The sequence below is a fragment of the Ostrinia nubilalis genome, chromosome 9 (genome assembly GCF_963855985.1).
Source record: "Ostrinia nubilalis chromosome 9, ilOstNubi1.1, whole genome shotgun sequence".
Taxonomy (NCBI): domain Eukaryota; kingdom Metazoa; phylum Arthropoda; class Insecta; order Lepidoptera; family Crambidae; genus Ostrinia; species Ostrinia nubilalis.
The window spans coordinates 13,592,227-13,616,270 of record NC_087096.1 but is presented as its reverse complement, the minus strand read 5'-3'; the positions used below and the strand labels follow the sequence as shown (position 1 = coordinate 13,616,270).

Here is a 24,044-nt window from a genome sequence, read left to right as displayed (position 1 = left end):
AACTCTTCTATTCGTTCAGCTTCATCGATCAAACGGTCAACATCATTCAGGTAACTGCGATAAGATATATTTTCGGTGCTACCTCTGTAATTGATAAGTCTTTCGGCGTGCTCCCAGAAATCCAAGACTCTCCGACCGTCCTTCATTTTAGACGTAAACATAAAGTTTCGAAATAGCTTTCTTCCTTTCTCGTCGTTGAGGACATTCTCAATTTTGTCCGTAAAACGGTCTAAATCTGATTTTGTTATACCTTCGAAGTCATCACAGCCACAAGCCACAAAACAATTTTCCATTTTATATTGTCACAACACCTTAACAACCAGTTCCATGTTTCTTATTGATTTTGGTAATTACTGTATTATAATAAATTTCACATTTTGCCAATAATCTTATCTTCACTGCGTTCTTATCACTTATGTTGCGATTAATTAAGCCCCACAACTGTTTAATGATGATGATTCACCTTTGACTAAGGTAAAGATGTTAGGTTAACTTCAAAAATAGGAATACATCACTAGCGGGACGTGCGAGCGTAAATAAACTCTTCGTAGTCGTGTGCAGAGACATACGATTACGAAGTTCACGGTTCAACGATAGTCTTGTACGCATGCTCGGTTTTCTTCACATTCAAATAACCCGCGAAATGTTTAAATCGGTCAACATTAACATTTATTTTTCTTACACATTTCTTTCGACTACAAAAGCCCACGACCACGAGTCATAATAACCAAACAGGTGAGATGTGACTGGAATAACTGCGAGGGGCGAGGGCATTACATCACGCAAAGGTAAAAAATCGTGACCTCGGTAAGCGGCAGACGCAATTCGTTCATGGGAATATCGAGGTGGAGCGAAACAATGGCCTTACTTAGTTACATTATGAAGCTCGAGTCTTAGAACCGGTACCGACTACATACATTATACAGTTGTCGAATTAAGGTCACTTGCTGCTACATTTTAAATATGAATTTTATTCATAGGCGGGTACCTACATGAGTGAGACGCAATAAATAGGTTTGCTATCCGGTTCGATTCCCCGTTGAGACAATTCAGTTGTTTCATTTATGAGCAGATATTTATTTTCCTCCTTCCTTACATTATTTGATAGCCATAGGCATAGCACATACTTACATACTTAATAGGGTAGTTAAGTTAATTCCAGGTGGGATAAGAATATTTTATTTTTAACGATAATGAAATACAATAGTATGTTTGTACTTATATAAATAAAGAATGTTCATTTAAGAACATTTTGATGAAACTTTAATACAGTAATAAGTGTTGCATAAACAAGCAGAATAACATTTACATATTTTATTAAACATACCAACCGAATTGAGAACCTCCTCCTTTTATTGAAGTCGGTTAAATTTTTTTAATTTCAAGCGGGCAAAGCCGCGGTTACTGCGCGCAGTCCCATGTATTTTATTTCACTCGAAAATGATTTCAATGTAATTATGTACTAACTTGAGAACGAGTTGATTTCTATGTTTGACAAATTATGTGATTTATAGCCTGACCAGGAACATAAAAACCCTCGCCATGTTGCGGAAAACTAATGGTACTAATTTCTTTTAATGGCAACAGTAACTGAAAACTTCATTGACATGTCACCTTGCATGTCAGTCTATTGCTGTCAAAGTGTAAACAAACTTTATTTTAAATGTGCGCAATTGATTTTGTGAATGAAATTGCTAAAATCTTTTTAAAGTCGTGAAAGAAAAGTGGTTCACAATGTGTTAAAGTATTTGTCGAAGAGAAATACCAAGGGTTCAGACAATATTTTCATTGAAAATGTTTCCAATAAAGGTTGTCAAATTGACTGACATGTTTATCGTATAGTACAGTCCACTATGAAAATTAGCTGTGGTTTGTTTCAACTACCTATTTTAAAGTTTTTTGTCACTTTCTAAAAGTTGAATTTTATGGAATTGGGAAAGAAGTACCGAGTTTGAAGCGTTCATGAGCAGACATTGCAGTTGAATATTCAAGTTCTGAATTTGATTATTGATGAATAATAAAATAAATCCTACTAGTTCGATTGATGGTTTCATTTCATTTATTTAAACCAGGTTACCTATAATAATATTTTTTCGTTAATTTATGAAAATATCAAATTAGCCCGTAATCCTGAATCCTGAAACATAAAGTTAGCCTATTAATTTAACACAGGTACGACTGTACTCAGTGTTGCACTATCAAATGCAATTGAAGCGCCTCTATGCCAGGGTTTTTATGTTCCTGGTCAGGCTATAAGATCTAAATTAAAGGTACAATACATAATTCAATACTTTTAAGTCATTATGTATCATAAGCCATCTCCCTAGTTCCAAATAACGGTATTTATCTGAGGTTCATAGACAAAAAATAACGCTATAAAATTTTTTTACTGGGCAACATTTACTCAGAACTGCCAACATACTGCAACGCTGACGTTTTAGTCGGCCATTTTGCAGTTTTTACGGCAACTGCTACACGTGTTCTGTAGGTTCCATGCCCGAATTTATATCAAAAACCATTACAATTACTGTGTATCACTGTGTAAAAGTTACTTCATATCGATTCCTTCAACTTTCAGGGTGCCGAGATGGCAGTTACTAAGAAACCCGTGGCTAAAAAAGCCCAATTACACCAGAAGACAGGCAAGAAGGGAGTCAAGGGTGGTAAAATCCGCGGCAAGGGAATCAAGAGGAAAATCGCTCTAAAGTTTGTGATTGATTGCACACACCCGGCTGAGGACAGCATCCTCGATGTAGGCAACTTCGAGAAATACTTGAAAGAGCACGTCAAAGTCGAAGGAAAAACAAATAACCTCGGCAATCACGTTGTCATCGCCCGGGACAAGACGAAAGTCGCTATCAATGCAGGTAAAAAGCTTCTTTCTGATCAGCATCAATGTCGATAAGCATGATTGAACCCATAATTCTTCCAGAACTGTGATTTAGTACCAATTTTATCAACCTTACTGATCTGGCTAACAGTGAGGTTATTTTAGTTTTTTTTTCCAAAATTCTGAACATCTTGACTGGTGCATGGTTTCCATCAGAATTATTATCATTCTCAAAACATGGAATGCTCATTTTATGAAGATGTGGCCAATTCTAATTTGACTTCTCACAATATCAGGTTAGCATCTATGATGCAGCAATGTTTAGGCTGGATCTATAACATTTATTTGCCTAAGGTACCATTTGGGTGGCAGATGAAGGGCCATGTTATGTTTATTAGATGAAAACAATGTTTATTTTCACCCGATTGTTGTCATTGTGTATGGTTAATACATCTTGGTGTATATTTGTGGCATATAACCTAACGTTTTATATTTAGAAACTAGAATTCAATATCGTTTTTGTCTATGAATTGAACTTTATTTACATTGTATGTAATCAATAGGACTTCACAATCAAATTGATGTCTGATAGAGGAACAGTTATTGGCTTTTCACCTTGTTACTAAGTAGGTCTGTAGTGTCCTAATTAATGACTACTCACTATGGGATTATGCCTAGTGGGTATAATCCCATGGTAAGCAACAAGTATTGGTTGTAAAAGTTCCATAATACTTAACCACAAAGGTGAATAAAAAAGAGTAGCAAGAACTTAATTTTCAATACTGATAAAAGTATTTTTCTTCATTTCCAGACATTCCCTTCTCAAAGAGGTACCTCAAATACCTGACCAAGCGTTACTTGAAGAAGAACAACCTCCGTGACTGGCTGCGAGTAGTTGCGTCTGCGCATGACTCGTACGAACTCCGCTACTTCAACATCAACGCTGACAGCGACAATGAAGATAACGAAGATTAAGCTGTTCATAATATAATAGTTTTACACTATTTTGTCTTTTATTTGATATTTTTTTAGATTTAGAGATTTTAGTACCTATGTTTGTAGTCTTTTGATCTTGTAACTATGCAACTTGCACATTTTATTATTACAAATATTAATTTATCAATTCATCATAAATGACTTCCTAACTATTACTCATTTTTACACCACATTGTTAAATTTTATTTTGCCCATGGCTTCGCCCACATGTAATTTAGCTTGTCACAGATCACTATTAGACTATTTGTTATTTTCATGTACTTAACATTACTGTAAAGTTTAATCAAAATCCATTCAGTAGTTTTTGCGTGACATCCATATAACATCCACACAAACTTTCGCATTATTTTATAATATTATTAGGATTATCAATACAAAATGGATGGTTGGTCATGTAGTTGGTGGTAACTACAGTACCTAACAAGCATCATGATTTCTTAGTTACTAAACTATGATTGACTGCCTTTGGCCTCCGTGTGTGGCAAAATTTTTCGAGTGGCGACCCTGATGTAGTGTATGGCTCCCACATGGATGACATGGACTCGCTATCTGTTGGACGCGGGCAGCGCAGGACTGTTTAACGCGGAAATCTTTAGTGTATCTCGTTTTTAGGGAGGGCCTGGCCCCTGACATGCTTTGTCACGGGGGTAGAATATGGGGGCGCGATTAGTTTCATAGCTCATGAGGGAGTACTACTTATCATCTTCGAATAGTTAGCCCAACCAGACCATTCTGGGGGGAGGGGCGCCTCCCGGTATTACGCCCATGGCAAGGCGGCCCGTTGTCCTGGAGTACCAATTTGGAAAACCAACTTCAAAGAAGAATTAGTTGGCTGGCTAATACCATGGAATTTGAACTACGTTATGTAGACTACCGATACTAACAAGAATATCTATGCCAGCTGGTAAAGTGCCAGTATACTATATGCGCAACTTGGACACAGCATGAAACTTATGTAACAGCAGTCTAAACTTGAAGATGGATTTATGAAATGTTCATTTGTTCAAGATATTTTTAACTCTTGTGGGATATTTATTTAATTAATAAAAAACATGCATGTAATGTATAAGTATTTATTTTCAGTAAGGTAAATATTATTTACATAAATAAAATAAAACAATTCGAAACAAATTGATGATTTTAATACATTGAAAAGGAAAAAAAGTTGAACTTATTTCTAATTCATCTACATAAGTATCGTTTGTACTAAGACTAACGTATAAAGATTCACTGCCATAGAGAAAAATCAAATGCTCTATTATTGTAGTTGCACTAATGGTAACTCGCTGCTCGCTCGGCCGTTTGCCCCATTTTATAGGCACTTGTCTACCTTAAACAGAGTCTACTTATATTAATTTAGAAGGTATTGAGTTATGGCTCATGTAATTACGCTATGAGATATTCTAATGACCAATGCGAGTTTACTTTCCGGCGGCGATTTCCTTCATTCTGTTGAGGGCAGATCCGGCGCGGAACCACGTAATCTGCTGTTCGTTCAATGAGTGGTTGAGCTTGATGCGCTCTGTCTTGCCGTCTTTGTGCTTGATCTCGCAGTCGACTTGCTGTAAACGAAAAATAGTCATTAGTATGCACCTTATACACCAGGGCATAAGTGTTCTAGTTGCTTGGCTAGACTTAGCGTCGCCACACACGGGCTTCACGACACAGCCAAAAAAGCTAGAAGTGGCTACAAAATGTAACTGAAGCGCGCGACAGCCACTAGTGGCCGGTGGTCGCTACTTTTAAACCCATGCAGGTTCACTGAGGTAAGAGAGAAAGACCATTGGTCTTTCCATTTTCTATTTCAATCACTATGATCATAAAGATAAACTTTTGTTACACAGTTGTATAACAATACTCGAGGGGGGCCTCCGGTACCCTCACTCACTCGGCGAAACACAACACAAGTGCTGCTTCACGCCGGTTTTCTGTGAGGCCGTGGTATCACTCCGGTCGAGCCGGCCCATTCGTGCCGAAGCATGGCTCTCCCACGGTTGATACAAATACAAATGAGTAGGTCATCTTCATAGAAACGCACCGAGCGCGGTTTGCATGTGAGCACGCCAATACGTATGCGGCGCGCACGCACACACTGACAAAATTCGGCGCAACACTCCGCTAATCCACGCTAAATCATTTGTATTTACTCTGTCTCATCTAAACTGTATCCTAACACCATGCCTTTAAAGTGTTATTTACCTTGCCAGGCGCGAGGTCCTTGAGTCCGAGCAGGGAGATTTTGTCGTCGGGCTTGATCTTGTCGTAGTCGGCGGGGTTGGCAAACGTCATCGGGAGCATACCCTGCTTTTTCAGGTTGGTTTCGTGGATTCTGAAGAAAAAAATACATTTTATATGGTTGAAATATGAAGTGTTTTAATCGAGACTAACAAAGGCATTGGCTTTGGAATTTATTATGACGAATTGCTGATGAATTATAGGCAGTAATGATGCTGTGTGGAAATTTTTAACATAATTATGACTAACTATGAAATGGAACGCTGGATTACAAAAGAAAAACAAATGACTAACTGAATGAAACGCACGAATTAGGTGTGACGTCATTGTCAGTCGTCCCCTACCAAAGTTTTAAACAAATAGTGACTTGTAATCGTTCGTTGGGATTATCACAACCTTATTTTTTCGATCGCGAACGAAAGGAGCAGATGGGTACCGTAATGTCTGCGAAGGTAATGTTTGTTAGTAGACAACTAGATAAGTGTACCGACCTGGCGATGACGGACTACTAGCCAAGTCTCTGTTAAGACAAGTCAAGACCTGGAGAAGGACTTGGCGATGATGGGTTACTAGCCAAGTGTACTACGCAGTCTTGGCGCCCCAATGACCTGGCGAAGATCTTACTGATGATGACACACGTATCTACCGACCTGGCGAAGGACTTGGCGAACAACTTAAAGACAAGCAAACATCTTGATGATGACGGACCACTAGCCAAGTTTGCCGACTGACCTGGCGAATGACTTGGCGATGATGTGACTACTAGCTAGCCAAGTTTACTGCGAAGTCTTAACCCCCCCACTAAACTGGAGCAGGTGTTGACTACTATGGAACAAGCGTACTAACCTGGCGAAGGACTTGACGATGATGGCGCGGCCGCCGAGGTGGCGCGGCTCGAGCGCGGCGTGCTCGCGCGAGGAGCCCTCGCCGTAGTTCTCGTCGCCCACGACGCACCAGCGAATGCCGGCTGCCTTGTATGCGCGCGCGGTAGCTGGCACGGGACCCCACTCGCCCGTCTTCTGGTTGCGGACTTTGTTTAGTTCGTTGTTCTCGGCGTTTGTGGCGCTGTGGGGAATGGTCAGCTTAGATTGTAAGTAAATAGGCAAGTTCGGGCTATTACTGTTTGCCCCTCCATAAGGGCTCCTGCACACGTCGCCGCGCCGCTACACTGTTCATACGCGCCGAGTAAAACCGCCGCCGCGCCATCAAAGCATAATTTCGCCAGCGGCGCGGCGGCGGCGCGGCAGCGGTGTTCACGCGGCGCGTATGAACAGGGTAGCGGAGAGGCGGCGTCGTGTGCAGTAGCGCTAAGGCTGCGTTTCCACCAGAGATGTACCTCGCCTCGGTAAATGAATCGATTGTATTGGTTCTTTACAAACATCCCTCGCAACGGATCCTTGCACATCTCTGGTGGAAACGCAGCCTAAGGCGGGACATTAATGCCCTATCTATAGTGTAAGGCAGAAGCTCTGTGAACATTATATTTAGACATAGATTTAGAATAGCTTGATGATATCATCGGTGCAAATACGTTTAAGTTTACATTTTACGAAAGATAAAAATCGAGATCGTGTTAGGCCCACGAGACACGGACAGCTTGAAAAAATTTGTATCGACTGTAAAGATTTTTGGTTGAAAAAAGTAGTTTGAAATGAAAAATTGTGACATCACAGGCTCGTATTGCCATACACTCTCCGTTTTGAGTTTTAAAAAGTACGTCAATTAATTGATGGTGTCAAATACCGTATTCAAATATCCGGACAGTTCTTCTAGCATGCTGATCTATAAGGCTGGTTTTAGTGTCACGCGGACCGTCCGGTGCGGACCCGCTCCGCACGGCCGATCTGTATGAACTTCTAGGGAGCGTTTTAGAGTTATGCGGTCCGGAGGAACCGCTCGCTCCCTAGCAAAAAACCTAGACAAAAGCCTCCCCCAAGGTTTTCCACAATGAACGTTCCTGCGCTGCCCGCATCCAGGTTCTTCCCGCGACCGTTACCAGATCGTCGGTCCACCTAGTAGGAGGTCTGCTCACTACGTCTATTCCACCATGCTAATCGATAAATACTCACGTGATGAACATATTATTGGAGATGTTGTCGAGATGGCCGCGGTACTTGAGCCAGGGCCCGGCGGCAGAGATGTGGTCAGTGGTGCACTTGCCCTTGACCTTGATGAGGATGGTCAGGTCGGTGAGGTCCTTGCCGTCCCACTTGTCGAAAGGTTCCAGGAGTTGCAGACGGTCGGAGGATGGGGACACGTCCACTTGCACCTCTGTGGGACGGTCGGTTGGTTTAGAAATACATAAATATGTACTTTTTGTATAAAATATGATATTCAACCAGGCAAGGCCGAATGAAACAGACCCCGCAGGCGATCACGTAGCCGTTAATATGATTACGTAGTCGCACTCTGTTACTACAACTGCCCTAAGGTGGCGGTTCGCACCGCGACAGAGACAGGAGACCGAGACACGAGACCGAGACGGGAGACCGCGACTATTATTTGACTAAGGCACAGACAGAGTCTCTGTCTCGCTTGCGAACTGTCGCTTATAAATTGTCTAAAGTCAAGTAACGTTCGCGGTCTCGCGTCTTGGTCTCCTGTCTCTGTCGCGATGCGAACCGCCACCTTAAGAAAAGCGAACTTCGGAAGAAATGGACTGAGATTGTGCGATCTATGTATTTTCATTAAGGACACGAACTCCAGTTCAAACAAGACAAAATAAAATTTATAAAACCGGATTTGTATGAAAATTAAAATAATTAAAATGATATCAATTTTCTGACTTCACCATACCATTATATGCATAATTATGTAGGGTTGCCAGGTGTCTGGCTTTAGCCGGGCATGTTTGGCTTTTTACGGTCTTGTCCGGCCTGTCCGGCTTCTGTTAGGCTTTTCGAAATTCGAGCGACAGAATAATATCAAGCGCACGCTTTGGGATGTTGGGCAACCGATATAGTATGCAATTGGGTAAAATGTCCGGCCAAATGAAGCACAGACTCCGGCTTTTGTGTTTTTGGACCTGGCAACCCTGTGCATATTTTATGTTAACATGGGCTAGTATCGTCTTATAAACCCATTTACCTGTTAACATGGGCTTGTGTCGGCTTATAAACCCATTTACCTAACACCCTGTATAATATTCACTGCTGCCGTCAGCGGGCGGGTGCTCATACGTGTCTTGGCCGGGGTCGAAGCCCTTGGCGGGCAGCTCGTCCGCGAAGGGGTCGGACAGCTTGAACTTCTTGCCGTCCGATAGTTTCGTTAGTACTAAGCTAAATTAAATATGCTTGATCACGAGTGAGCTCTCCATAATATAGGTAAGATAGCCAGTTTCTCCGTGGTTGAGGATTCCGGGTGAAGCTCCCTTCCACCTTCGGCCTGATCGTCACTTACCATCAGGTGAGATACAGGCCGAGCTTCCTCGTTGTGGATAAAGAAAAATGGTCGAGCGGCGGCGGGAACCGAGCCCGCGTTCCCCGGATCACGAGTTGGCCACTCCGACCCGTTCACCGTTCGGCTATAGTGGCTTCTAAAGTCCGGTTGCCGAGTAGATAGAATTTCGTCCAATGACCCCAAGCTACCCATCCTTATCGCTCGCGCGTAATTATATTGCTGTCGCGACTGTGCGACGGGCGGCTGCAGTGAGTGTGTGTAACGTGCCATCAATAAGGATGGGTAGCTTGAGGTCATTGGACGAATTTCTACGTGCTCGGCGACCGGACTTCACGCGATTATCGCTGTTTGAACCGGTGGTCATAAAGTAAGTGCGTGTGGTTAGTACTCACTGCTGCCGTCAGCGGGCGGGTGCTCATACGTGTCTTGGCCGGGGTCGAAGCCCTTGGCGGGCAGCTCGTCCGCGAAGGGGTCGGACAGCTTGAACTTCTTGCCGTCCGTGCCCGTCAGCTCGTCCGTCAGCGGGTTGAAGTCCAGGCGACCTGCGAGCAAACATAAGCTTTATTACTTTGTCATAAAGGCTGATTATGAATTTGAGGGTTGAAGTCCAAGCGGCCTGTAAGCCAAAATAAGTTTTATTACTTTGTCATAAAGGCTGATAATGAATTTGAGGGTTGAAGTTCAAGCTACCTGGATGAAGTGTAAGGTACACATTTCGTAACGTAACTATGTATTTGCGTTTCGCGCGGTTTCCCGCTGCACACTCGATATTGCTATCTCTGTGAGTGTGATTTTATGAGTGTTGTACGGGGTTGCCGTATATATGATTTGATAGGGTTGATTTGGAATGATAGAAGTGTTTGTGAGGTAAAAATAACTTGTATTCTAAACTGATACGCTAGATATGGATTTTGATGGTAAGGTGAGAACGCGCGACTTAATGGTATGATGTATGCGAACGAACTGAAGTGATTTGTACAAAAGTAATTGACGCGTATTTACAAAGTAGGTCAAAATATTGATGATGCGGCGTAATGTACGTGCTTGCCCGTACATATTCCCGGGCGAGAAAGATGAGGTTAGTAGGAGTAATGAGATGCTGATATGATTACAAGGGTGAGACAATTTGTTTCTTATGCTAATTATGCTATGTGTTTTCCAGTGTTAGTGTTGTAATGAATATACAAGGTGATTGACAATTTTACTTCTATATACTAATTTTTGCGCTCATCCGAAATACTGAACACGGACCGAAGCACTACAGGGGATGAGCACTTGTTTTGTTTTAACACTCGCGCACTTGTATTAGGAACTTCGCGCACTACACTATAAACATCATTAGACGCACTACACTGAACACTTTGCACACTGTCTCGCGGAGCTGGGAGCGGCGCAGGCGCCGCCGCTGGGGCCGGCGCGGCGCTCGCTCCCGCGCGCCTGCAGCGCCGCCACGCCCACACGACGCCGGCGACTCCAATGATGCCGACCAATATGTATATGGCCGCATAGTGATGAACGTCATGAAAGGATACTCCATCATACAAAGCTGGACTTTCTTTCATGGTTTTTATGCTTTCTTCGATCTTCTGAAGTTTCATATTGTGATCTATCTGATCTGATTGATTGGTAGATATAATAATGTGTGGTATTGAGACATTGATCAGATGATTTATTGGTGAAATATCTGGTGAAGCAATTTTAGAGTGTATACTAATTTTGCTGACATCTTGCCTATGTGAGTAGACAAAGAAGTTAGCTGATTTGATAGTACAACCTCGGTCGACATTAAAGAATCCCGAGTGAGTCATTTGTATCGCTGAAACTTGATCGTCGCATAGGAGCTTTAATAAGCACTGTTCGCAGCAAAAATATAAATATGAATTGATTTTATTCAGCTGTTCCCATCTGTTGGTGCATGGACTTGTGATTGTTTTGCAGTGTTTTGTTGTAGGCAAACGTTCACAAAAATTTTGATCATCGGTAATGTGAAATATTGGTCTCTTGATGTGACATAGCATCGTTTGGGAGTTCCTTTGCAAGCAGGACTTTAACTCTTGATCAGTCACGGTAAAAAACGCATCTTTATTCAAGTTGATAGCGACGTAATTTGCTATCGGTACTACGACCGCTACTTGATTACTTGTTGTTAAGTGAGGAATAGGTATGATTTTTAAAACTTCGTATAAATCGCCACTGACTAGAGGGATTTTTATTTCAAATATGATGTAATTGTTTGTGATCCTTGCTCTGACTTTTAAGAGGTTGTAAATCTCTGATAGGTCTCCAAAGTTGTTGATAGGTATAGACAGGTCCTTCGGAAGCTGTCCGGCGATGACGCTGAGTTCCTGTCTCAACTGGTCTGGTGGAAGCAGATGAAAATTGAATTTTCCATTGTAGATATTGGTGATAGTATCTAGTAAGGTCTGCTGAATGTCCTTTAAACGGAATAAGATGTTATTGGCCATTATAGAAGTTGTTATAAATTCATTGATGATAGAAACATTTTGGATTTCGTTCTTGATCTGATTTACTGATTGTTCTATAGCGTTGAATTTCTTGTTAATTAATTTGTGATTTTGGTCAATGATGTTTTCTGTTCGTTTCAGTAGATTGAACTCCGCCTCGACTACTGAAGTCTGATTTTTCCAAAGTGCTGCCAAATGTTTTTGATTTTTTCTGATAAGGTCAATGTCTTGTTCGTATTTTTCTGCAAAATTTTGATCTAAGACTCCAAAAAGGGTATTTGCAATAGAGCCAACACCGTCAATTAGACCACGTCGTCTGCGATGTCCTGTGGGTTCATTGATGTTGTGGTTGTGACTCATTAATATGTTATTATAATGTTGCAGTTCAGTCACCTCATGACGAAACTGTAATACGATCCCATAACAGTATGCTTGAATAGGGATCCTTGAACATAAATCTTCTAGGTACTTCATGTATTTTGCTAGCGCTTCATTTCCATCTTGATAAGGTTGTGTGTCATAGTAGACGATGAGGCGCCAGTCGTCTCGTATCAAATTGACGTTTGAAATGTGATCGAAGAATAAACTGTTGTTATTAGGTAATGAAGTTATATTGTATGAACAGCTGATCGGCGAAACGAAAAACAAGAGTAGCATTAATGATAAGTACATTGTCGTAAAAAATTTTATATATTTTTGCATGATGTAGGTGATTTCTCTACTTGTTCTGTTTCTTGTTTCTCTGTTTTAGAGATTTGTTTTTCCTCTTGATGTACTGGTAAGATGGATAGTTTGATTATGGGCCGCTTGATGAACCCATTTTTTGTTTTAAGGGTGACGACTCTTGTATAGCCGTCCGCTCCAGGGTGTAGCTGTACAACACGACCTAAAGCCCACTTTCCTGCTGGTAAGTTGTCATCTTTGATTATAACGACATCGTTCAAATGAATGTTAGTTTCTGGCTGTCTCCATTTACTCCTTGTTGAGAGTTGAGTAAGATACTCACTGCGCCAGCGGCTCCAGATGTCATTGAATATCTTTTGTGTGAGATGCCATCTTGTTCGCAAGTCTGTTTCAGTATCATATATGATTAAAGAAGGTCCACTAGATAAGAAATGAGAAGGTGTCAAATAATCTAGTTCGTCTGGATCTTCTGTGAGTGGACAGAGAGGGCGAGAATTAAGGCAGCCTTCTAATTGAGTGAGAATAGTGGTAAATTCTTCGAATGTCAGCTTCTGCTCGCCGATCACTCGCTTCATGTGGTATTTTAGGCTTTTTACTGCGGCTTCCCATAGACCACCTGCGGATGGCCAAGACGGCGCGTTAAAATGCCATTCTATGCCCATATTAGCTACCTCTGTCATGAATTCTTGATTGAAGGAGCTTTGTAGCTGTGCTAATTCTTGCTGTAGAATGTTGTTAGCTCCTATGAAGTTGGTACCTTGGTCGCTGTAGATGTGACCTGGAACTCCTCTCCGGGCCGTCATTCTGCGTAATGCTGCAAGGAATGCGGAGGCTGTTAAATCTGAGACCAGCTCCAGGTGTACAGCCTTGGTGGACATGCAAACAAAAACTGCTACATATCCTTTGGTGGTTTTGATCCCACGACCCTTACTTGCTTTAATAGCTACATGACCTGTGTAGTCTACTCCGCAGTGATAGAAAGGGCGTGAAGGATTTGTTCTTGATGAAGGTAAGTCACCCATGAGTTGATGTTGTTGAGTAGGACTATGCTTCCTGCACTTGACACATAGTCGTAAACGTTTTTTAGTGGCATTGTTTCCGCCAAGGAGCCAATACCTTTGACGCATGAAGGCCGTAGTCAGGCGGGCCCCACCATGGAATGTGGATTCATGCGCTTGATCTATGATAAGATCTGCCAGTCTGGTACGGCTTGGTATGATAGCCGGATGCTTCATTTCAGAATTCATGTTTGCAGTTCTGAGTCGACCACCGACGCGTAATATGTTGTTTTCGTCTAACGTAGGATATAAATTATATATTTTGCTTTTCTTGTTTACACTTTGGTTGTTAGATAAATTGATTATTTCCTCAGGAAATTCTTTGTGCTGTATATGTTTTACTATTAGTAGTCTTGCTTCGCTTAACTCCTTTGATGTTAAATATTTCTGCTTCTGTTCTTTGCTTTTTAATCTCAGTATCCATGCTAATATTCTTGTTGCTTTTGTTAATGAGCTTTGCTTCTCTAACATCTGTTCTATGATCTCACTTCCTGTTGATATTTGTGTTACATTAACTTGTTTGGTTTGTTTCAGGTCCTGATTAGTGATATATGATTGCTTCTCTTCATCTTTTGGTTTGTAGGTATTTATTGATTTAAGCCACGTAGGGCCTTGCCACCACAGAGAGTGATCCTTGAGCTGTGATGGGGTCAGGCCTCTGCTGGCGCAGTCGGCAGGGTTCTCCTCTGATTTGATATATTGCCAACAACTGGGGTCCATCGACGACACGACTTGTTTAACTCGGTTGGCAACAAAAGGTTTCCATCTATCTGCGTCACCATTGAGCCAACCTAGTACTACCATGGAATCGACCCAGCCATAGACGGTGATGACGTGATTACTTAGGCATTCTTTGACTTTATTAGTAAGTTTTGATAGTAATACTGCCCCACAAAGCTCTAAACGAGGCAGTGACGTAGTTTTGTTGAGTGGGACTAATTTTGTTTTCCCCGCAACTAATGTTACTGATGATTCATTGTTTGGTTTTATTATTTTACAATAAATGACACATGCGTAAGCTTTCTTGCTTGCGTCACAAAAACCATGTAGTTCAATGCGATCTCTGTGTTTCGTTTGCAGCCACCGCGGTATTTGGTATTGGTTGATGATGTCTATTTCTGATTTGATCTTTATCCACTTTTCGCTGATATCTGATGATACTGATTCGTCCCACTCAACATTCGCCTTCCATACATCTTGAAATAGTATTTTCAGCTTTATTGTGAGGGGCGCGAGCCAGCCTAAGGGATCAAATATCTTTGATATGTCTGACAACAGTGATCTCTTAGTAATTTTTGATGCTGATATGGGAATCTGTGGTTGAAAGATGAAATGGTCTTGTTCGGGATTCCATCCGAGCCCTAAAGTTTTTGTGGATTCTGCTTGTTTAAAGTCAAAATCTTGAGGTTTCTGGTCAGCATGTACACCTTCCAGAAGTTCAGGTGCATTGGACTTCCATTTTCGTAGATGGAATCCTCCTGATTTTAAAAGATTGATCATATCGTTTTGCAATTGCTTAGCTGCTTCTAGCGAATGTGAACCATGGATTAGGTCATCCATGTAGAAGGACTCCTCGAGGACGCTTGGAGCTGAACTATTTTGAAAGTTCGGCCTTTCATCCTGAGCCAACTGTTTAAGCGTCATCATGGCAAGAAATGGCGCTGCTTTCGTCCCGTAAGTAACAGTGGATAGTTTGTACTCCCTAAGCTGATCTGTAGGATGATCACGCCACATGATCCTCTGCAAGTCTTGGTCTTTTTCACTCAGCCATATTTGTCTAAACATCTTTTCGAGATCAGCTGTAAACGCGAAACGATGTTGTCTCCACTTGATGATGAGATTCTGAATGTCCTGTTGGAGATTTGGTCCTCGGCACATTACGTCATTCAAACTTAGTCCTGATGATGTTTTATTGGAGGCATTGAATACAACTCGTAATTTTGTTGTAGTCGATTGTTCGCGTATGACGCAATGGTGAGGTAAATGACATGTAAGGCGAGGAATGTTGTCGTCAGCAGGTATCATGTGTCCGAGCGAAATGTACTCGTTTATGAATAACTTATATTCTTGATCGATATTTTTGTCTTTTGATAACTTTTGTTCTAATCTGTAAAATTGCGCTATGGCTTTTGATCTTGAATGCCCTAATTTCTCCTGATAATTTGGTTTCAATGGTAAACAAACTTCGTATCTTCCGTCTTCCCTTCTTTGTGTGGTTGACTGATAGAAGTCGATGCATTGCTGATCTTCGGAGGATAGCTCTGATTGTTCAGCTACCTCCTCTATCTCCCAAAACTTCTGAATTTCATCTATGTTCTGTAGAACGACGTTGCATTGAAAAGTTTTTGCGTTGCCGCTCAGAATCCACCCGAGCTGTGTCTGTTGAGCTGTCGGGAGGGATGAACTTGCTCTGCAGATACCATCCATTAGGATAGTTGAGTATACGTCGGCACCTAGCAAAATATCTACCGGCCGGCTTAAATGGAATTCAGGGTCGGCCAGTCTTATATGATGTAGGTACGACCAATCTGGTTTGGTGAATGTTTGATTTGGTAAGTGTTTGATAAGTTGTTTCATTATAAGAGCATCAGTTTCAAATGTAAAGTCACTGACCATTGATGAACACCTTACACTGATGACACCCTTGCAGTTGCTCTCCTTGTCTCCTATACCTGAAACGACTCCCTTGCATCTCGTTCTAGGTAATTTAAGGAGCTGGGCTGCATGTTCTGTTATTAAAGATGTTTGTGAGCCTTGGTCTAGTAAGGCTCGCAGGATGTGATCTGTACCGTCATTGGCTTGTATTTTGATCAATGCAGTTGGAAGTAGAACTTGGACGGGTTCATTAACCCATGCATGTGTCGCTTGCGAGCTGTCGCCGACTTGAATTCCAGCGTTAGCACTTTTGCTGGCGTTTCCCCCTCGCGCGCCCGCAGCCCCCGTTCCGGTGTCTGTTGTCGAGCGTGGCGATTGCGAAAACGCGGCATGTAGCAAGCTATTGTGGTCTTTATTGCACTCGCGGCAAACATAATCTGATAAACATGGTTTTCCATGGTGTCCATTGAGGCAATTAGGACACAGGTTTAATCTGTTTACGGTCTTGAGTCTATTATAGGGTGGCATTTCTAAAAACTTTGGACAGAAAAAAATGCCGTGTTCGTTATTGCACAACGAACACTTGGTGTTTTTTGATGACACTACTTTAGTGTTGTAGGTAGGTTGCGGAATTATTTTGGTGTTTGTAGAAAATGAATGTTTGAATTGATTATTACTTTGATACTTTGACCCCTGATTTGATGCTTGATTTTTTGGTATGACGTTATCTTGTTTTCTACGCGCTGATTCCAGTATGGTAAATTTGGTTTCTAAGAAATGTAATAATTCCTCAAGTGTTGGTAGCTCTCTAGGGTCGTTTACAGACTCCACGTAATCTGTATATGATTGGGTATCCAATTTTTGTGTTAAAATATGCACAAGAAGAGGATCCCACGAGCTGATGTCAATTCCCAAATTTTTTATGGCGTTGAGACATTCCAGAGTATTATCGTGAATACGTTTAAGATGCGCTGCTGTTTGTTGATGCGCAACCGGGATGTTCATTAGTATATTTACATGAGATGTAAATATAAGTTTTTTATTGTTGTATCTCTGATTGAGAATGTCCCAACAGACGGTGTAGTTGTCAGAACTGACGTGTAAGTGTTGGATTAGCTTTTCGGCTTCTCCTTTCACTTTTGTTTTTAGATACTGCATCTTTTGCGCGGCTGACATTGAAGGATTGTTGTGGATCGTTTCAGTAAAAAGGTCTTTGAAAGAAACCCAGTTTAGGTAGCTTCCACTGAAAGATGGTACTTCTAATCTTGGAGTGGATTTTTCTTGATGTGCTACAGACCACATTTTTTTGTTTATGGCCTTTTTGATGTTGTCGTATTCTTGTTCATAATACGCAAAGGCTTCCTCATACTGCTTGTTTGACCCGTTAAGTTCGCTATCTAACTCCCAATGTAGAGCGTCAATAACGCCCCAACGAGTGTTGAGAATGCGTAGTAGATCCTCAAACTCCCACTTTTCTGTTATTGATGCTATGTTTATTTTGTTTATAGTTCGTTGAAGTGCTTTAAAATTGCTCTGCTGTTTCTTTAACACCTCTTCTGTTCTACTTGATGCAGAAGAGGATGTTTTGGTAGCGGTTTTGAGACTGATGTGTGACTCACTCGGATCAGGAGCCACAAATGTTGGAGGTTTTAATAATGGTGTCTCAGGTCGAGAGACGACAGGAGACTCTTTTGATGTCTGATAGTTCTGGATTCCAGCTCTAATGATATCGAATCTCTCTTTTTCTTGTACATACTCTTGATCTATTTGATTTCTACTTGATTCATCTAAATCTAGCTGTGATAACATTCTGTAGTTTTTGTCATACTCGAACCAATAACTGTCCAGAGTATCCAATCTACGCTTGATATATCCTGCATTTTTTCTATCTGACCCGTCTTTTTTGAAATTGGTATACACGTTTTCAATAGCTGATGATAGTTGTTGTAGAGTAGTAAGAATATCGCTGATGGAAGACATTGTTGGTCGATAGATGTAAGTAATAAAGGACTGATCTTACTTGGAATGAAGATACTGCCCGTTGTTTCTGGTATGCCGATGCTGATGCGGCTGGTGTGGCAGTGGAGATGCTGATGCTCCTCCTGCCGTTGTAGCTATGCGGACGCTGCTTGTTACGTCACGCACGGCCGTTGATCGCCTCGGGACGCCGAAATTTGATTGCCGGGTACCGAGTAGGCTGTGCTTGATTGCACAGTATTGATGGTGTTGATCTGCTGCACACTTGATAGCGCAGTGATGAAGTTTTGGACACGTGATAGGCCGCACACGGAAACTCACTGACACGTATTCAAGTCACTGAAGAACGCGTTAGAGGTCCCGCCACGGTTGCTCGAAGGACCAATGTACGGGGATGCCGTATATATGATTTGATGGGGTTGATTTGGAATGATAGAAGTGTTTGTGAGGTAAAAATAACTTGTATTCTAAACTGATACGCTAGATATGGATTTTGATGGTAAGGTGAGAACGCGCGACTTAATGGTATGATGTATGCGAACGAACTGAAGTGATTTGTACAAAAGTAATTGACGCGTATTTACAAAGTAGGTCAAAATATTGATGATGCGGCGTAATGTACGTGCTTGCCCGTACAAGTGTTTATTTGAGCATTGCCAGTTTTGGGAATCTGGGATATCGGGTGTTGTCCTTTTTAGGACCTTTTTTTTAGTTTTTAAGTGCTTTTACACAGAAACAAATACTATAATAGAAAAGTACTCTTCCGTGCTTCGGTATTATTCAATTTAAATAAAGTACATATACCCAATATTTTTACCAAAAATATAGCTTTCATTCATATAGCTATAGGTTTCCTTATGCTTCAACTGCTTCAACCACACCAACACGTACAGATCGCCATCGCCGGCGCGATCACGGCACAATCATAGGGAAATTGACAGGTCGCGTGAACTGTCATGGGTCGCGCGACCTGTCATTTTCCTTTGATCGCGCCGGTGATGGCGATCTGCACCATTGGTGTGGTTGAAGCTTTATACATAATGTACTATCATCACTTACCAGCGAGCGACAGAGCGGTGACGAGCTCGGGGCTGGTGACGAAGCAGTGGGTGGCGGGGTTGGCGTCGTTGCGGCCGGTGAAGTTCCTGTTGTATGACGTCACGATGGTGTTCTTCTCGCCCTTCTTCACGTCCTTGCGGTCCCACTGCCCGATGCAGGGCCCGCAGGCGTTGGCCAATACCTTTTGGAAAAGAAAATAGTATGAGATGGAAGATTGATGAAAATTGGATCAATAGAATCATAAAATATGAATGATAATTATGGTAGATCACTGCTAATTATCCCAAGGTATAAATATAGGCACAAAGTACGATCTCCTGTTTTTAATCCAATCATCATGTTTGATTGCAAAATTATTGATCTAAACTGCGTGGCCAAACTTTAAAAACTAATTTAGCTTAGGTTATGAAACTAAAAGTTTACAGCTTATCATTTTTAGCTGCATTTTGTTAAATTAAAATATTTACAAATTCTCCCCAGTCATCTTTTAACATGCATATTTCTTTAGATATACTCACAGTGCCTCCGAAGTCTCTGAGGGTCTGCGCGATGCCGTCCCTCTCGATGGTGGCGCGAACCTGCTCGGAACCGGGCGTCACGTTGAACGGGATCTTGGACTTCACGCCGTGGGTCAGCGCCTGGAAACCAAGAAAACGTTAATAGATTGTTTTAACGCACTCACTTGACGCTTGGATAATATAATTATTACATTTGTGTGAACATTTTGTCCCATATTCATACAATGCATATAGAAAATTATGAGCTTTTAAAACGCAATTTTTGATGGACTTTATACGGCAATAAAAACACGAAGTTACTTATAAGCAACTAAATAGTAGTTTTCAGGGCTAGAATAAAATGGCTTTCGAGAAGTTATACTGTCTTGGTATTATTACATTTCATATTTTTACGGATTTTTTTGTTAGCTAACTGTAGTTTTATCTGCTATTAACTGGCTTCAGTTATCATTAAGAAATTGTTTACAAAAACGTATAGTTTATCTCTGGCTAACCGAGTCAATGACCGCCACAAAACAATGGTACATAATATTTATTATTAAATAAAGTCAATGTTTTTGATAAAACAGTAAATAGGTACTTCCAAGATTAAAAATAACTAAGACGTTCTTTTGTTAGAAAATTGGAAATATAACGCATGCCGAACGCGCGTCAGAGTGCTAAAGCGCTTAGTATAACAAAGAGGGCCGCGTCAAAGCCCTGTATTTCCAGCGCCCGCGTTCAAGAGTAGTCAATTAGTCATTTAATTTTGTTTTTTGCCCGACTGCGCGATGCAAAGCATCAAAATATCACCAATAAAAAGCTTGTCATTGATGCCTCCGACTGCATTTGTGAATACTAAGGCTGAGTTGCACCAACTTACTTTGACCGTAACTTTATTTAACAATAACCGGTGCTTTTTGTATGGAGTTTGACAGATTTTTGGCGTTTGTTAAAGTCAAAATAAGACGGTGCAACTCAGCCTAAGTTGTCTTGTTTCTTTCAGTTCATTTTTACTCAGTTGGGTTTTTTGTTTTTTATCAAAGCACTAGCTTTTGCCCGCGGCTTCACCCGCGTGAAATTTCGTTTGTCACAGATCGTCATAAATTATAGCCTATATTATGTTATTCTGGGTTATAAACAATAATACTGTAAAGTTTTATCAAAATCCGTTCAGTAGTTTTTGCGTGAAATAGTAACAAACATCCAGACATCCAAACTTTCGCATTTATAATATTAGTAGGATTTATAGCATTTTCTAGGGTCACTGACCTCCTTAACAATGCTGGCGCAGCGGCCCATGTCTTCGTATGAGGAGTTGGTGCAAGATCCGATGAGGCCGACGCGGATGTCAACGGGCCAGTCGTTCTTCTTGGCGATGTCGCCAAGCTTGGAGATCGGGTTGGCCAAGTCCGGGGTGAATGGTCCGTTGACGTGGGGCTCCAGGGTCGAAAGGTCGATTTCGATGAGCTAGAAAGAATAAGCATAAGTATGGTACAGTCTAATTTTTTAGAAATCAGCAGAAATGTCATCAAACATGGCGAACTGACATAAAAATATTTTTAGTCTGTGAACTAGTGATGCGACAAAACCTCTCGTTAATCGCGAAGTGAAATTATTGTAGTACTTGCGTATCATCGCCGGGTGATCGTCAAAATACTAAAAATATGCAACAAAGTCGCAACATTGAATGTGAACTGATTATGAAATTTTCGAGAACAGGAAACAAACTGTATGCACAGATGTAATCAAAAAACACACTGGACAGTAAAACAATCAATGATATCCGTAAAGTTATTAAACTTCAAATAGTTGCAAAAAGTTCTGTTTGACAGTGTTGCTACTAGTGACATCTCGCTCGCTCAGTTCTTTGTTGCTCTATTCCGCTAGGGTGGTAATTTAAGATGCTATCAGTTGAAAGAAGATTTTTGTTTGCTTTTATTTTATTTACTTATACAGGGTGTTAGGTAAATGGGTATATGAGCCGACACTAGCCCATGTTAACATGGTCATATAAATGGTATGGTGAAGTCAGAAAATTGATATCTTCATTTTAATTATTTAAATTTTCATACAAATGAGAATTTATAAAATTTATTTTGTATGAAAATTAAAAAATTAAAATGATGATATCAAATTTCTGACTTCACCATACCATTTATATGACCATGTTAACACGGGCTAGTGTCGGCTCATATACCCATTTACCTAACACCCTGTATAGGAAAATAAGCAATGGAACAATACGTAAGCATAATTGTATAAAAAAGTAAAATAATTTCGTTTAAATAAAACCGACTAAAAATTAAACTGACTCCGAAAAAGTATACACTAAAAGTAGAAAAATAATTTTACGTTATCTCCAATATTGTCGAAGTTATCAATGGAAAACTAAACAAAGTATCGTATATTTTTTATTTAAAATTAATCAGTAATCGGAATAAGTGAATACTTTAAATAATATCGATTAAATTTACAGATTATTGTCTATGACTCACAGGTTACAGCACTGATGTGTCAGAGACAAGTCATAGACAATATGGAGATAACACATGATTTTAAACGTCAAGTCAATTTGACAAGTCTCACAAATTTTCATCGTTTACGTATTTTGCTAAAATAATTTGTTTTAAAGATTGATTTCAAACTTGTATAAACGTGAAAATAAAGTTGGTTTCATGGGCTTGTTAAATAATGTGTATGATATTATGAACACGTAAGTGATTATGGTGTAATTGTGTATGAAAGTGTTTGTTTACATCTCTGCTGGATTCTAAAAAATCAAGGTGTCACATAACGTCCCTCGTATGACTAACTATCCTATCTCAGTCTTTTGGCGATTTGAGTTAGGACTAAAGCCTGGTCCGTGAGCACGTAGAATTTTGTCCAATGACCCCAAGCTACCCATCCTTATCGCTCGCGCGTAATTATATTGCTGTCACGACTGTGCGACGGGCGCCCGCAGTGAGTGTGCGAGCGCGAGCAACATAATTACGCGCGAGCGATAAGGATGGGTAGCTTGGGGTCATTGGACAAAATTCTACGTGCTCACGGACCAGGCTTTACAATGTTTTTCCTGTTTCCATTGTCTACGATTTTCTCTTACTCACGTATCTGTATGTAATTGGTTCTCAACTTATAGACACGTGTGTAGCTAACGTATCTAAACAATAACTTGAAAAAAAGTTTTGAGAAAGTGGCAAAACTGAGATAAGAGAGTTAGTCATATAAGGGACGTTAAATGTAAGCCCTGTGACTTGTTATGACGTAATGTATATATATAAATAAACGTAATAGCTGCTATTTTAAAACATATTGTATGATGTCTTGATTCATTTCTCTCATTTATAATTCACTTAAGAGCCCACAGACTACAGACGTTTATCGGTTGATACTTTCGTAGGTTCTAATTATAACATAATTAAAACATATTATGTGGAATAGGCTGATACCAAATCAGTGTAACATACAGACGATAGAATAACACACATTTAGGCCCAGAACACACGGTGAAACGCAACTGCAACGAAACTACAACTTCTAGTTACTTTTGAGTTGCATCTAAGTTTCTGCCATAGATTCCGTTGAGGCCCAGAACAGACGGTGAAACGCAACTGCAACGAAACTGCAACTGCTAGTTACTTTTGAGTTGCATCTAAGTTTCTGCCATAGCGTCCGTTGAGAGACCACACATGACGCGACCAGTTTGAAACTTTCAGTTTCAGTTTCATTCATAAGAATCATCAGAAAGTTGCAGTTTCGTTGCAGTTGCGTTTCACCGTCTGTTCTGGGCCTGAGAGACCACATATGACGCGAACAGTTTGACCAGTTTCAAACTGGTCGCGTCATGTGTGGTCTCTCAACGGACGCTATGTTCTGGGCCTTAAAGATTTGTATTGCACAAATTACTAATAGTCCGGTTAGCCCTTCGTACTAAGCTAAATATGCTTGTCACGAATGGGCTCACCACAATAGTCGAGCGTCGAAGGGATTCGAAACCGCGTTCCCCGGATCACCAGTCGGCCAGTCCGACCCCTTCACCGTTCGGCTATCGTGGCTTTAGTTTAAAAACATGCTTTATCTTGTATATTAATAGCCTGCTATGTTTTCAACTGTGCATAAAATGTGTTCGCCAAATCGATTCAATTTTTGGTCAAATGTGTTTCATTCCATTGACATCGTAGTCATCGCTAATTCCACATGTCAAACAAATTGGCATCTTAAGCCATTGTAATAACGATGGTGGAAA

General features: G+C 40.9%; 2 protein-coding genes across 2 annotated transcripts in view; one reads left to right on the top strand and one right to left on the bottom strand.

Annotated features, from left to right (window-relative positions):
• The first annotated feature begins 2,393 nt into the window (after positions 1 to 2,393).
• On the top strand, positions 2,394 to 3,834 carry LOC135074695 (large ribosomal subunit protein eL22-like). The gene is made up of 3 exons (XM_063969063.1): positions 2,394 to 2,484; positions 2,579 to 2,867; positions 3,642 to 3,834. The coding sequence occupies exons 2-3, from the start codon at positions 2,588 to 2,590 to the stop codon at positions 3,803 to 3,805; spliced, it is 444 nt and encodes a 147-aa protein (XP_063825133.1). The 5' UTR covers positions 2,394 to 2,484; positions 2,579 to 2,587; the 3' UTR covers positions 3,806 to 3,834.
• A 1,049-nt stretch (positions 3,835 to 4,883) lies between these two features.
• LOC135074697 (probable aconitate hydratase, mitochondrial) overlaps positions 4,884 to 24,044 on the bottom strand; it is a 32,853-nt gene continuing 13,692 nt past the window's right edge. The window contains exons 9-16 of the mRNA XM_063969065.1: positions 21,068 to 21,265; positions 19,817 to 19,936; positions 19,299 to 19,479; positions 9,853 to 10,002; positions 8,131 to 8,332; positions 6,908 to 7,126; positions 6,026 to 6,155; positions 4,884 to 5,388 (exon numbers count right to left, since the gene is read on the bottom strand). Coding sequence (XP_063825135.1) covers positions 5,248 to 5,388; positions 6,026 to 6,155; positions 6,908 to 7,126; positions 8,131 to 8,332; positions 9,853 to 10,002; positions 19,299 to 19,479; positions 19,817 to 19,936; positions 21,068 to 21,265 — 1,341 coding nt within the window. The 3' untranslated portion in view covers positions 4,884 to 5,247. The remainder of the gene's footprint in view (positions 5,389 to 6,025; positions 6,156 to 6,907; positions 7,127 to 8,130; positions 8,333 to 9,852; positions 10,003 to 19,298; positions 19,480 to 19,816; positions 19,937 to 21,067; positions 21,266 to 24,044) is intronic.

Coding starts and splice junctions, on each gene's coding strand:
- LOC135074695 (XM_063969063.1), top strand. CDS start 2,588: ATGGCAGTTACTAAGAAACCCGTGGCTAAAAAAGCCCAATTACACCAG. Junction 2,868..3,641: donor GAAAGTCGCTATCAATGCAG/GTAAAAAGCTTC, acceptor CTTCATTTCCAG/ACATTCCCTTCTCAAAGAGG.